Source organism: Scyliorhinus torazame, chromosome 17 (genome assembly GCF_047496885.1).
Source record: "Scyliorhinus torazame isolate Kashiwa2021f chromosome 17, sScyTor2.1, whole genome shotgun sequence".
In the NCBI taxonomy this organism is placed as follows: domain Eukaryota; kingdom Metazoa; phylum Chordata; class Chondrichthyes; order Carcharhiniformes; family Scyliorhinidae; genus Scyliorhinus; species Scyliorhinus torazame.
Genome location: NC_092723.1, coordinates 155,229,633 through 155,242,502, shown reverse-complemented (window position 1 = coordinate 155,242,502; position 12,870 = coordinate 155,229,633). Strand labels below are relative to the sequence as shown.

Sequence of the window (12,870 nt, the reverse complement as noted above, 5' to 3'; positions counted from 1 at the left end):
ACAAAAGCTAGTATGCAGTGATAGAATTATTCCTGTTTATTTCCTTTGTTCTAATTTCTTTTCTTTTTAAAAAATTTTCATCCTGGACCTATAATTGGGATGTGCCTTTAAGCAGAAGTCTCAAAGTTAAACAGCTTGCTTGCCAAGACACTGTATTCCCAGGTTTTGTATTTTGGAGAGGAGAAACCAGACTCCTTGGCACTGAGTGGATCTTAGGAGCCAGGTTTGGAGAGGGTCGCTTCGATTGGTTAACTTGCAACCATAGGTTGCCAGGGACAGTTATCTGCCTGACAATGGTCAGTGATTGGTTCCTGCATATGCTTTCTGAGAGAACTGAGCAGAAGTGTTTAGACAGAAGTGAAAGGAATGCTCTCTCGCTCTCACTTTCTCTCTCCCTCCCCTGCTTGCTGAAGTGGAAGAACTGCAAGCAGTGAGTGCCTGACACATTCTTTGCTGTAAACCAGAAATTATCTCAAGTCATAGAATCATAGAATTTACAGTGCAGAAGGAGGCCATTCGGCCCATCGAGTCTGCACCGGCTCTTGGAAAGAGCACCCTACCAAAACCCACACCACCCATAACCCAGTAACCCCACTCAATCAACACTAAGGGCAATCTTTGGACACTAAGGGCAATTTAGCATGGCCAATCCACCTAACCTGCACATCTTTGGACTGTGGGAGGAAACCGGAGCACCCGGAGGAAACCCATTAGTCTAGAAGGAAGAAGTACCAAAACGAAAGCTTGAACTTCAGAAAGACATTGACTGGAAGTCATCCCAGTGCATCAAAGATCCTTATCCTTTTATTTATTTTTTATATTTTATTTCCCTTTCCACCACCCTTTCCCCTCTGTGCTGTTTGTCTGCTTGTGTGTGTGTGTGTGCATAGAGAGTAAGTGTAAGAGTAAGGGACAAGTTAAGAAGATGGGGTTGGGAAAGGGGTAGTAGATAGTCAGTTACATTTTCTGTCCGTTTAATTATAATCCTGTACATAATAAAAGGTTACTTGTGTTTTGAAGTTGCAAACCTGGTGACTGTAGTTTATTGGGCTCAACCAGGGACCTTGGGTATTTTAAATTAAATCTAATTTCACCTGTGTTGTGATTCCGGATCAAGTGGGACTGGAATTGACTGTGCACTAGCCCAGGGTGTTGTGACAGCAGGTACAGCAAGTAATTAGGAACGCTAATAGAATATAATTGTTTATTGTGAAAGAATTGAATATAAAAGTAGGGAAGTTATGCTTCAACTGTACAGGGCATTAATGAGACCACATCTGGAGTACTGTGTACAGTATTGGTCTCCATATTTAAGGTGAAGATGCAAATGCATTAGAAACAGTTCAGAGAAAGTTAACAAGACTAAAGGTTGGACTGGTTAGGCTTTTATCCACTGGAGTTTAGAGCAGAAAGAGGCAACTTTATTGAAACCTTTAGGATCCTGAGGGGTATGGACAAGGTGGAAGTGAAGAGGATGTTTCCTTTTGTGGGAGAATCTAGAACTAGGGGTCACTTTTAAAAATAAGGGGTCGCTCATTTAAGATAGAGATGAGGAGGAGATTTTTGTTTCAGGATTGTGTGCCTTTGGAACTCTCTTCTTCAAAAGGAAGCAGAGTCTTTGAAAATGATTAATGAAGAGCTAGATGGATTCTTGATTATCAAGGGGGTGAATGGTAATTGGGGGTAAACAGGAATAAGGGGTTGAGGTTACAATCAGATCAGCCGTGATCTTATTGAATGGCGGAGCAGGCTCGAAGGGCCGATTGGCCTACTCCCCCTCCTAATTTGTGTGTTCATATATATGTTTATATGTCTAGGGAGGATTAGTGAAAGGTATTAGTTGGAGGGTGGTGGGAGGCAGTGGGAGGTGGCATGAGATCAGTGATAAAGTTCTGGGAGTGTGATTTATTGCTGGTGTCCCTCTCTGCAGGTTGTTTGGACCTAAAAGAAAGATGACGGCTGCGATTGCCCGCTGGCATAGTAACGCCCTGCCTCTCAATAATACCCTAGAGCAGGTCTACGCTGACCGGCTGGAGACAGAAATGCAGGAAATGGCAATTCAGCTTCATAAGGTGCAATTTATTTCATTTGACTGAAAATAATTAAACTATATCTGTGATGAAACTCATGATTTGAGGTATTGATTTTCATGGGCAAATACAGCACAGGTGAGATACCGAGTAAAACTCCCTCTGCACTGTCCCATCACAGATTTCCAGGGCAGGTACAGCATGAGTTCAACAGGTTAAATACAAAGTAAAACTCCAGTCACACTGTTTCCATCAAATACTCCCAGGTACAGGATGGATTAGATATAGGGTAAAGCTCCCTCTACACCGTCCCATCAAACATTGTCCCATCAAACATCCCCAGGGCAGCAGGGCAGGTACAGCACAGGTTAGATACAAAGGAAGACTCCCTTTACACTGTCCCATCAAACACTCCCATGTAGAAGATGGATTAGATATAGAGTAAATCTCCTTTTGCATTCCAAGGCAGGTACAGGACGGCACAGACGCAGAATAAAACTACCTCTACACTATCCCATCAAATGCTCCCAGGCCAGTTACAGGATAGATTCAATACAGCTGCCTCTACACAGTCCCATCAAACACTCTCATGGTGGCTTCATCAGGGGTTAGATACAGAGTAAAGATCCCTCTACACTGCTCAGTTTTCAGGAGGTGTGTGAATGTGAACATTCTGAGCAGCCAGAAGCAGGCCTAACTCTAGTCTCTGGGTCAGTTCATTTTTAAAAAAATATATATTTATTAAAGTTTTTAACACAATTTTTCTCCCTTACAAACAATACCCCCCCCCCCCCGTAACAAGAAAAAAAACGAGAAATTGCACGGAGCAAGATATATACATGGCAAAATAGTATATTTACATAGCTTTGTACACTGGCTCTCTCCCGTACGTGCCAGTTTCCCCGACTCTTCATGTTATCTCTTGCTCATCCACCCCCCCCCCCTCTCCAGGCAGTCTCTCTCCTCCCCCCCCCCCACCCCCCAGGTTGCTGCTGCTGCTGACCGACCTTCCTCTAACGCTCCGCGAGATAGTCTAGGAACGGTTACCACCGCCTGTAGAACCCCTGCGCAGACCCTCTCAAGGCGAACTTATTCCTCTCCAACTTTATGAACCCAGCCATATCGTTTATCCAGGCCTCCACGCTGGGGGGCTTCGTCTCCTTCCACATTAGCAAGATCCTTCGCCGGGCTACTAGGGACGCAAAGGCCAGAATGCCGGCCTCTTTCGCCTCCTGCACTCCCGGTTCGTCCACTACTCTGAATATTGCTAGCCCCCAGCTTGGCTTGACCCGGACTTTCACCACCTGAGATATTGCTCCCGCCACTCCTCTCCAGAACCCCTCCAGTGCCGGGCATGACCAAAACATATGGACATGGTTTGCCGGGCTCCCTGAGCACCTTTCACATCTGTCCTCTACCCCAAAGAACCTGCTCAACCTCGCCCCTGTCAGGTGAGCTCTGTGAACCACCTTAAATTGTATCAGGCTGAGCCTGGCACACGAGGAGGAGGAATTAACCCTACCTAGGGCATCCGCCCACAGACCTTCCTCGATCTCCTCCCCCAGCTCCTCCTCCCATTTACCCTTCAACTCTTCTACCAACACCTCCCCCTCTTTCATCTCCTGGTATATCGCCGACACCTTGCCCTCTCCAACCCATACGCCCGAGATCACCCTGTCTTGAATTTCTTGTGCCGGGAGCAACGGGAATTCCCTCACCTGTCGCCTTCAAAAGCCCTCACCTGCATATATCTAAAGGCATTTCCCGGGGGTAACTCAAACTTCTCCTCCAGTGCCCCTAGGCTCGCAAACGTTCCGTCAATGAACAGGTCCCCCATTCTTCTGATCCCCGCCCGATGCCAGCTCTGGAACCCCCCGTCCATCTTCCCCGGGATAAACCGATGGTTACCCCTGATCGGGGACCACACCGATGCTCCCATTGCGCCCCTGTGCCGTCTCCACTGGCCCCAGATCCTTAGCGTTGCCGCCACCACCGGGCTCGTGGTATACTTTGTCGGCGAGAGCGGCAGCGGTGCCGTCACCAACGCCCCCAGACTCGTTCCTTTGCAGGACGCCATCTCTCCCTCCATAACCCACTTGCGGATCATCGACACATTTGCTGCCCAGTAATAGCTCCCCAGGTTTGGCAGCGCCAACCCTCCTCGGTCCCTACTGCGTTCCAGGAACCCTCTCCTTACCCTCGGGGTCTTATTCGCCCACACAAACCCCATAATACTCCTGCCTACTCTCTTAAAAAAGGCCTTGGTGATCACGATGGGAAGGCACTGAAACACAAACAAAAACCTCGGAAGGACCACCATTTTGACCGATTGCACTCTACCCGCCAGCGAGAGCATGTCCCATCTTTTAAAATCATCCTCCATTTGCTCCACCAACCTCGTCAGATTCAGTTTATCTAGGGCCCCCCAGCTCCTGGCTATCTGGATCCCCAGATACCGAAAGCTCCCCTCCGCCCTCCTCAGCGGTAGGTCCCCTATCCCTCTTTCTTGGTCCCCCGCCTGTAATACAAAGAGCTCACTCTCCCCTACATTGAGCTTATAGCCCCAAAACTCCCCAAACTCCCTTAGAGTCTGCATGACCTCCACCATCCCCTCCATTGGATCCGCCACGTACAGCAACAGGTCATCCGCATATAGCGACACCCGATGCTCTTCTCCCCCTCGGACCACCCCCTCCATTTGTTAGACTCCCTCAATGACATGGCCAATGGTTCGATCGCCAATGTGAACAACAGGGGGGACAGGGGGCACCCCTGCCTCGTCCCTTGGTGCAGCCGAAAGTACTCCGACCTCCGCCGGTTCGTCACTACACTCGCCACCGGGGCTCTGTAAAGGAGCTTAACCCAACTGATAAACCCTCCCCCGAACCCAAACCTACGCAGCACCTCCCAGAGATATTCCCACTCTACTCGGTCAAAGGCCTTCTCCGCGTCCATAGCTGCCACTATCTCCGCTTCTCCCTCCACCGATGGCATCATTATCACGTTTAAGAGCCGCCGCACATTGGTGTTTAGCTGCCTACCCTTTACAAATCCTGTCTGGTCCTCATGAATCACCCCTGGGACACAGTCCTCGATCCTCGTGGCCAGCACTTTTGCCAGCAACTTTGCATCCACATTAAGGAGCGAGATTGGCCTGTACGATCCACATCGCAGTGGGTCCTTGTCCCGCTTTAGGATCAACAAAATTGTCGCTTCCGACATTGTCGGAGGTAGGGTCCCCTCCTCTCTTGCCTCGTTAAAGGTCCTCACTAATAGCGGGGCCAACAGGTCTACGTACTTCCTGTAGAACTCCACCGGGAACCCGTCCGGCCCCGGGGCCTTCCCCGCCTGCATGCTCCCCAAACCCTTGCTCAGCTCCTCCAACCCAATTGGTGCCCCCAGACCAGCCACTTATTGCCCCTCCACCCTCGGGAATCTCAGCTGGTCTAGGAATCGTCTCATACCCTCTTCCCCCGCTGGGGGCTGGGATCTGTACAGCTCTTCATAGAAGGCCTTAAATATCTTGTTTATTTTCGTCGCACTCCGAACCGTGGCTCCCCTTCCATCTTTGACTCCCCCTATTTCCCTCGCTGCCATCCTTTTACAGAGCTGGTGTGCCAGCATCCGACTAGCCTTTTCCCCATACTCATAGGTCGCCCCCTGCGCTTTCCTCCACTGTGTCTCCGCCTTCACTGTGGTCAACAGGTCAAACTCCGTCTGGAGCCGTCGTCTTTCCCCAAGTAATCTTTCCTCCGGGGCCTCTGCGTATCTCCTGTCCACTCTCAAAATCTCCCCCACTAACCTCTCCCTTTCCATACCCTCTGTCTTCTCCCTATGAGCCCTAATGAAGATTAGCTCTCCCCTGACCACTGCCTTCAACGCCTCCCATACCACCCCTACTTGCACCTCCCCGTTGTCGTTGGCCTCCAGGTACCTTTCAATACACCCCCTCACCTTCCCACACACCCCCTCGTCCGCCAGCAGTCCCACATCCAGCCGCCACAGCGGGCGTTGGTCCCTCTCCTCTCCCAGCTCCAGTTCCACCCAGTGCGGGGCATGGTCCGAAACGGCTATGGCCGAATACTCCGTCCCCTCCACCCGCGGGATGAGAGCCCTGCCCAGAACAGGTAGGCTTTGTGTACATGGGAAAAGAAAGAAAATTCCCTGGCCTGCGGCCTTGCAAACCGCCATGGGTCCACTCCCCCCATCTGATCCATAAACCCCCTAAGTACCTTGGCCGCCGCCGGCCTCTTTCCAGCCCTTGATTTGGAGTGGTCCAGTGCTGGGTCCAACACTGTATTGAAGTCCCCTCCCATTATCAGGCCTCCTTTCTCCAGGTCCAGAATGTGCCCCAACATGCGCTTCATGAATCCTGCATCATCCCAGTTCGGGGCGTACACGTTTACCAACACCACCCACGTCCCTTGCAGCCTACCGCTCACCATTACATATCGCCCTCCATTGTCCACCTCAATAGTCTTGGCCTCAAATGACACCCGCTTTCCCACTAATATTGCCACCCCTCTATTCTTTGCGTCCAGTCCCGAGTGGAATACCTGTCCTACCCATCCCTTTCTTAACCTCACCTGGTCCGCCACCTTCAGGTGAATCTCTTGGAGCATGACCACGTCCGCCTTCAGTCCCTTTAAGTGCGCGAACACTCGAGCCCTCTTCACCGGCCCATTCAGCCCCCTCACGTTCCACGTTATCAGCCGGATTGGACAGCCATCTCCTTTTCTGGGCCAGTCCCGTGTCCACGCCTCCCTCACCCTCCAGTCCCCCAGACAGGGGACCCCTGTCCCGACCACCACTTCTATATCCCATTCCCTTTCGGCCAGTGCAGCAGCAACCCTTTTTCTCTCTCTCCCTCTCTCTTTCCCCCCCCCCCCCCCCCCCCCCCCCCCCCCCCCCCCCCGCGCTAGACCCCCGTCTAGCTTTTTTGCTCCCCCCATGTCACTCCCGTAAGTCAGCTGACACCTGCTGACCCCGGCTACCCCCGCTATCCCTTTGACCTCCCCGTGTGGGAGTTCCCCCTCCCACCTTTCTTCCCGCACGCGGGAAAAACCAAACCCCGCGCTTTCCAAAGCCCGTTCCGCCCCCTCTGGCGCAGCTCCTGTCGCGGCCTTGTCTCTCTCCCCCAGCCCATGTAACATTTCCTGCGCGTGATTGTGATTGACCCTCTATATACAACAACCATCACACATCAAACCTCAAATATCCCCCCCACCCTCACAAACCCTCAGTTAGAGTCCAACTTTTCAGTTTGTATAAATGTCCACGCCTCTTCAGGCGTTTCAAAGTAGTAGTGTTGGCCCTTGTATGTGACCCACAGTCGCGCCGGCTGTAGCATTCCGAATTTCACTTCTTTCCGGTGCAACAACGCTTTGGCCTGGTTGAAACCCGCTCTCCGCTTTGCAACCTCCGTGCTCCAGTCCGGGTATATTCGGATCTCTGCATTGTCCCACTTGCTGCTCCGCTCCTTCTTGGCCCATTTCAGGACCCACTCTCTGTCTGTGAACCGGTGGAACCTCACCACCATCGCTCTTGGCGGCTCATTTGCCCGGTGCCTCCTCGCCAGCACCCGGTGTGCCCCGTCCAACTTCAGCCGCCTCGAAGGGGCCTCCTTGCCCATCATCGCCCCGAGCATCGTGCTCGCGTATGCCCCGGCATCGGCCCCCTCCGCTCCTTCAGGGAGACCCAGGATCCGCAGATTCTTTCTCCTCGACCTGTTCTCCAGGTCTTCGAGTCTTCCCGCCCACCTCCTGTGCAGCACCTCGCTCTGCTCCACTCTCGCCACCAGGCCCGAGATCTCGTCCTCGTTCTGACCAACTCTTTTTTGTACCTCCTGGATCCGAACCTCGTGGGCCTTCTGGGTGATCCCTAGTCCTTCGATCGCCGAAAGCATAGGCGCCAGCATTTCCTTACGCATCTCCTCGCAATGCTCCTCGAAGCAGTGCCTAATAAACTCTTGCATCTCCAGTTTGTCTCTGGCCGCCGCCATTCTATCTTTCTTCCCCGGTCCTTCCCGCTGCTCCAGCTCCTGCAGCTCACCTTTGTCTCTGGCCGCCGCCATTTTTTCTTTTTTCCCCGGTTTTTCCCGTTGCTTCAATACCACTTTTGTGGCCGTTGCGCTTCGAGTCCGTTTCATGCAAGTTGGAGGGGGACCTCCATCTTACCTTCCACGGGTTAGTTTTTTTTAAAAAATCCCGTTGGGGCTCTTCTAGTGAGCCCGAAAGTCCGTGGTAGCGGGAGCTGCCGAATCGTGCGGCTCAGCTCCGCATTGCCGCACCTGGAAGTCTGGGTCAGTTCATTGAAGATTTGTGGTTCTTTTATCAGAAGTGTGAAGAAGTGGAGTTGATGAAGGGACGAGTATCACAGGAGCAGGAGCTGCGCGCCGTGGTGGAAGGGTTTTTAATGGAGGATAAAATGGCCCGGAAACAACAACAGAAACAGATTGAAGATACACAGAGGGTCTGTCGAGACACAGCAGTTATCCTTGAGCAAATCAAGTGAGTCAGTGCTATCTGTCACCATGGATATGGAATTCCTAATGGGCTGCATGTGTAATGGTGCCTGGAGTGAGGAAGCTCGAAGTAATGTTACCAAGGGCTGATTATGTGATGGATTGTGGGTGGGGTTCTCCATCGACTGATGCCGAAATCGGGAAACGGATTGGGCAGAGAATCAGTTCCGATGCCGAAATAGCTGCGGGTGTCGATTTCACGCCAAATTGCAATTTCCCGTCGCCTCAACAGCGACATCAATGTGTTCCAGAATGCACGTCCAGTAAACACCCTTGACATATCATTCGGGGCCCAACCTGGTATTCTCCGGGGCCTCTGCGATTCTCCGCCTCCGATGGGCCGAGTTCCCGGCGGCAAGGTTCACTTGTGCTTTTAAAAATCGTGAAACTGGCATCGTGGCCGATGAGGGAGAGAGAGGAGGTAGGACACTGAGAGGCGCGACTGTGGGCTGCTGGGCTGGACACTGGCTGGGGTGGGGTGAGGACCCTGTCAGTGCTGGGGGGGGGGGGGGGGATGGGGGAACAGGCCGTGGGGCCTGGGTGACTCCCCATGGGACTGTTGCAGTGTCCTAGCACGGGCCGCCATTGCCGCGGCCTGCAAGGCAGCCTTTTTACTGCGCACCCACTGACCACCCACCTTGGCCTTGGTTCTGCAGAGTGCCACTAGCCATAAGGATGCTATCCATCCTGCACCTCCGCACCCCCCCACCCCCTCCCCTCCACCTCACCCTCTGCCATACCACCCCCCCTTTACCCAACCGGGCTGCTGCGTCCTCCACAACATCGTGCAGCAGAGGGGCGATGTGCCAGAGGAGGAGGCGGAACTGCAGGCCTGGTCCAACGAGGAGGATTGGGGGGGAGGGCGAGGATGGATAGGTCACGGGACCCAGGCAGGCACGAGAGGCCGCATGATATGCAGGACCAACGCGCATAGGACTCTCTGATCACCTCCAGGTTCGCCAACTGGATGGGGAAACTGGCCAGGAGCACGGATACCACATCCCGCCCCAGTGACCCCCACACCTGCAACCTCTCTGTGATATTTACATAAATATTTATCTGTAAATATCACAAATATCTGCACAACTATTTACAGCTACATGTTCTAGCCCCTACAACTAAACTGAGCCCTGAACCCATGCAAACTTGTGTCTAACTTTCTGGCCTCACGGGTCCTAAAACTGCCTCTAGGTGGGTCCCCAGATGGTACATCAAGAGTTGAGGCGGCCTGCTGTGATTCCCACCCTGCGACCTGTTTCCCCATTGGTGGGCATCTTCTGGGGTGACAGGTCCTGGATGGGCCCAGCTGCTGTTCGGGTGTCCCAGATGGCGTGCTGCCGTCTAGTTCTGTCCGCTGCCCACCAGATGCGCCAAGGACAAGCGGGGGTAGTCTGAGGCGCAGTGGTGTTCTGGCATCTACCCTGCAGGAGTCACAAGCACAGTTCCCATCAGCTCCTCCTCACTCGGGGTGCCCGATGGCTCCGGGCTCCTCCATGGGACGGGGTTGTGAGCAGAACTATCCTCTGATGCTCCCCCGCCACCTGACGCCACGGGTCCTGGAGGCCCACTCCTGGTCTTGACCAGGGTCTGCATGCTCACGGCCATGAAGCAGAGGATGTAGAACATCGCCGTATGGGACTGCGCCACATCACCCATTAGCTGTACCACCACCTTCCGGGTCTGTGTCGCATCAACTGGTGACTGTGCCACCTCCCTCTGGGACTGTGTCTGCGCCACTTCGGCCAATGTCTGGGCAATGCTGCCGACGTTCCCAGCCAAGGCCTGCTGTGACTGGGCCACGCTCCAGTGTGCCCCTGCAATTTCCAGGTGGCTCTGGCACATGTCTGCCTGTAAGGCAGCAACTCTGTCCTGGGCCTCGGCCAGTGCCTTCAAAGAATGCTCCAGGCCTTGGACATGCTGATCCACAGCCACAACCCTCGCCCCTAATGCCTCCACTGCCAACGCCACCCGTGTGATGTTGGCCTAGGTGGCATGCATGTTTCGCACCACCTCCTCCTACACGCGGTTGGACTCCTCCAACTGCACCCCACACATTGACTCGTGTCAGCCCCCTGAGAGTCAATCGCGAAACCAGTGAATCCTGCACCATTTCTCATTGGAATTGATTGTTGGGCGGCACGGTGGCCCAGTGGTTATAGAAGCATAAAATTTACAGTGCAGAAGGAGGCCACTGCTGCCTACGGCGCTGAGGACCCGGGTTCGATCCAGGCCCCGGGTCACTGTCCATGTGGAGTTTGCGCATTCTCCCTCTGTCTGTGTGGGTCTCACCCCCACAACCCAAAGGTGTGCAGGTTAGATGGATTGGCCACACCAAATTGCCCCTTAACTGGGAAAAAATATAATTGGCTACTCTAAATTATAAGAAAAAAAAGGAATTGATTGTGTTCCACATGGTGCCGGTGCTAGCCCCTCAACAGTCACTGAATCGGTCCAGGTGTCGCTTCAGTTTTGCTGTCGTGGAACTCCACGAATCCTGCCCCGGCGTCAACACTTAGTATCAGGAACGGAGAATTCCGCTGTGTATGTTTTACAGTGACTGTGTAACAGATGTCATGGGCTACATGTGTAACAGATGTCATGGACTACATGTGTAACAGTCTGGTTATGACTTGGGTGCAGATGGGGAAGACAATATCTTCAGACAACAACATGGTAGGGAGCCAAAGTTGTTGCTGTGTAATGTGTTTGATCAGTGTCTCAGTGTCGGCTGATGTAGGCTCAGTCCCTAACCCCTGAACGACCCAAGCATCTTCTCAGTTTGGGGGAACAGTTTCTCATCACTTTATCCTCTTTGCCAGGGCTTGTCAATCTGAGCTATCGGCCCGATTCAAAGATGGCAATGGACAGAGGAGGAAAGCAGAGCTCTGGAAGCAACCACGAAAAACACAGGAAGGTTGGTAATGGCTTAGTAAGGGGCTGTGCATGTAACACCAATTACCACATGAGCAGTGTGTGGTAACTAACAGTGTTGCTGTACTATCCCAATGCACCAGACAAACTGAAGGTGCTGACTCCTTGGGAAACAATATCAAGGGTATTGTCACCTTCATATGTAAATGCACACGGTGAATGATATAGAATATGCCATCATATCTCAGCTCCATCTTGACCTCACTTGACGGTATTGGGAAGGAATGCTACCTGATTATGTCTCCCAGATCCATTTGCCTCCCTGGCCCCCATAACAGAAGGAACAGTGGGGTCGATTTTAACAACCCGGTCTCCACCTACATTTCTTGAGGAGTCCTGAATGGATGATATTTATAGTTGGTTATTGATTCGGACCTTGATCATGTCCTTCAGTCATTCAGTTCCATGTTTGGAAGGGGAGAAGGTAAGAAATTGAGCTAAAAAATAACAGCCCTTTGATAGCACTTTCCTATCTGAGTCAGGAGGTTATGAATTTGGCAGCACTGTGGCACAGTGGTTAGCACTGCAGCCTCAGAGCTCCAGGGACCCGGATTCAATTCCAGCCTCTTGTGACTGCCTGTGTGGAGTTTGCACTTTCTCCCCATGTCTGTGTGGATTTCCTCTGGGTGCTCTGGTCTCCTCCCACAGTCCAAAGATGTGCAGGTTAGGTGATTGGCCATGCTAAATTGCTCCTTAGTGTCCAAAAGGTTAGGTCGGGTTACTGGGTTTACGGGGATAAGGTGGTGGCATGGGCTTAAGAGGATGCGCCTTCCAAGGGCCGGTGCAGACTCGATGGGCCAAATGACCTCCTTCTGCACTGTAAATTCTATAATTCAAGCTCCACGATTAACTATTTTAGAAATAGACTTCCGGTGGCTGCAATGGAGTGAGCGGTCGCACATTAAAAAAAATAAAAATAAAATTTAGAGTACCCAATTATTTTTTTCCAATTAAGGGGCAATTTAGCGTGGCCAATCCACCTATATTGCACATCTTTGGCTTGTTGGGGTGAAACCCACGCAGACACGGGGAGAATGTGCAAACTCCACACGGACAGTGACCCAGGGCCGGGATTTGAACCCGGGTCCTCAGCGCCGTAGGCAGCAATGCTAACCACTGCGCCACCGTGCTGCCCACAGCTGTCGCACATTTGATGGCTCCTGCTCAAAGTGGATTTTTTGGGTCTTTTCCCCGCTCCGAAGGATTAAGTATTTGACGGCAGGAGGTGCAGGAGTGCCTGTGGAAGGTTTTATTCCTCTGGTGCGCCTGATGGATGGATCCACAAGCTAGGAGTGGGGCAAGAAGAAAAGAGCTGCTGGAACAGGGAGAGTCTTTGTGGTGTGGCACAGGATAAGATGGCAGTGGGCAAGGGAGCTGCCCTGCCCA

The 12,870-nt window shown here is 52.5% G+C and overlaps 1 protein-coding gene across 1 annotated transcript in view; it reads left to right on the top strand.

Annotated features, from left to right (window-relative positions):
• The window catches only part of anks3 (ankyrin repeat and sterile alpha motif domain containing 3), a 53,808-nt gene that overhangs the window by 31,873 nt on the left and 9,065 nt on the right, over window positions 1-12,870 (top strand). The window contains 3 exon segments of the mRNA XM_072481327.1: window positions 1,931-2,072; window positions 8,367-8,539; window positions 11,373-11,467. Of these exon segments, the coding sequence (XP_072337428.1) occupies window positions 1,931-2,072; window positions 8,367-8,539; window positions 11,373-11,467 (410 nt within the window).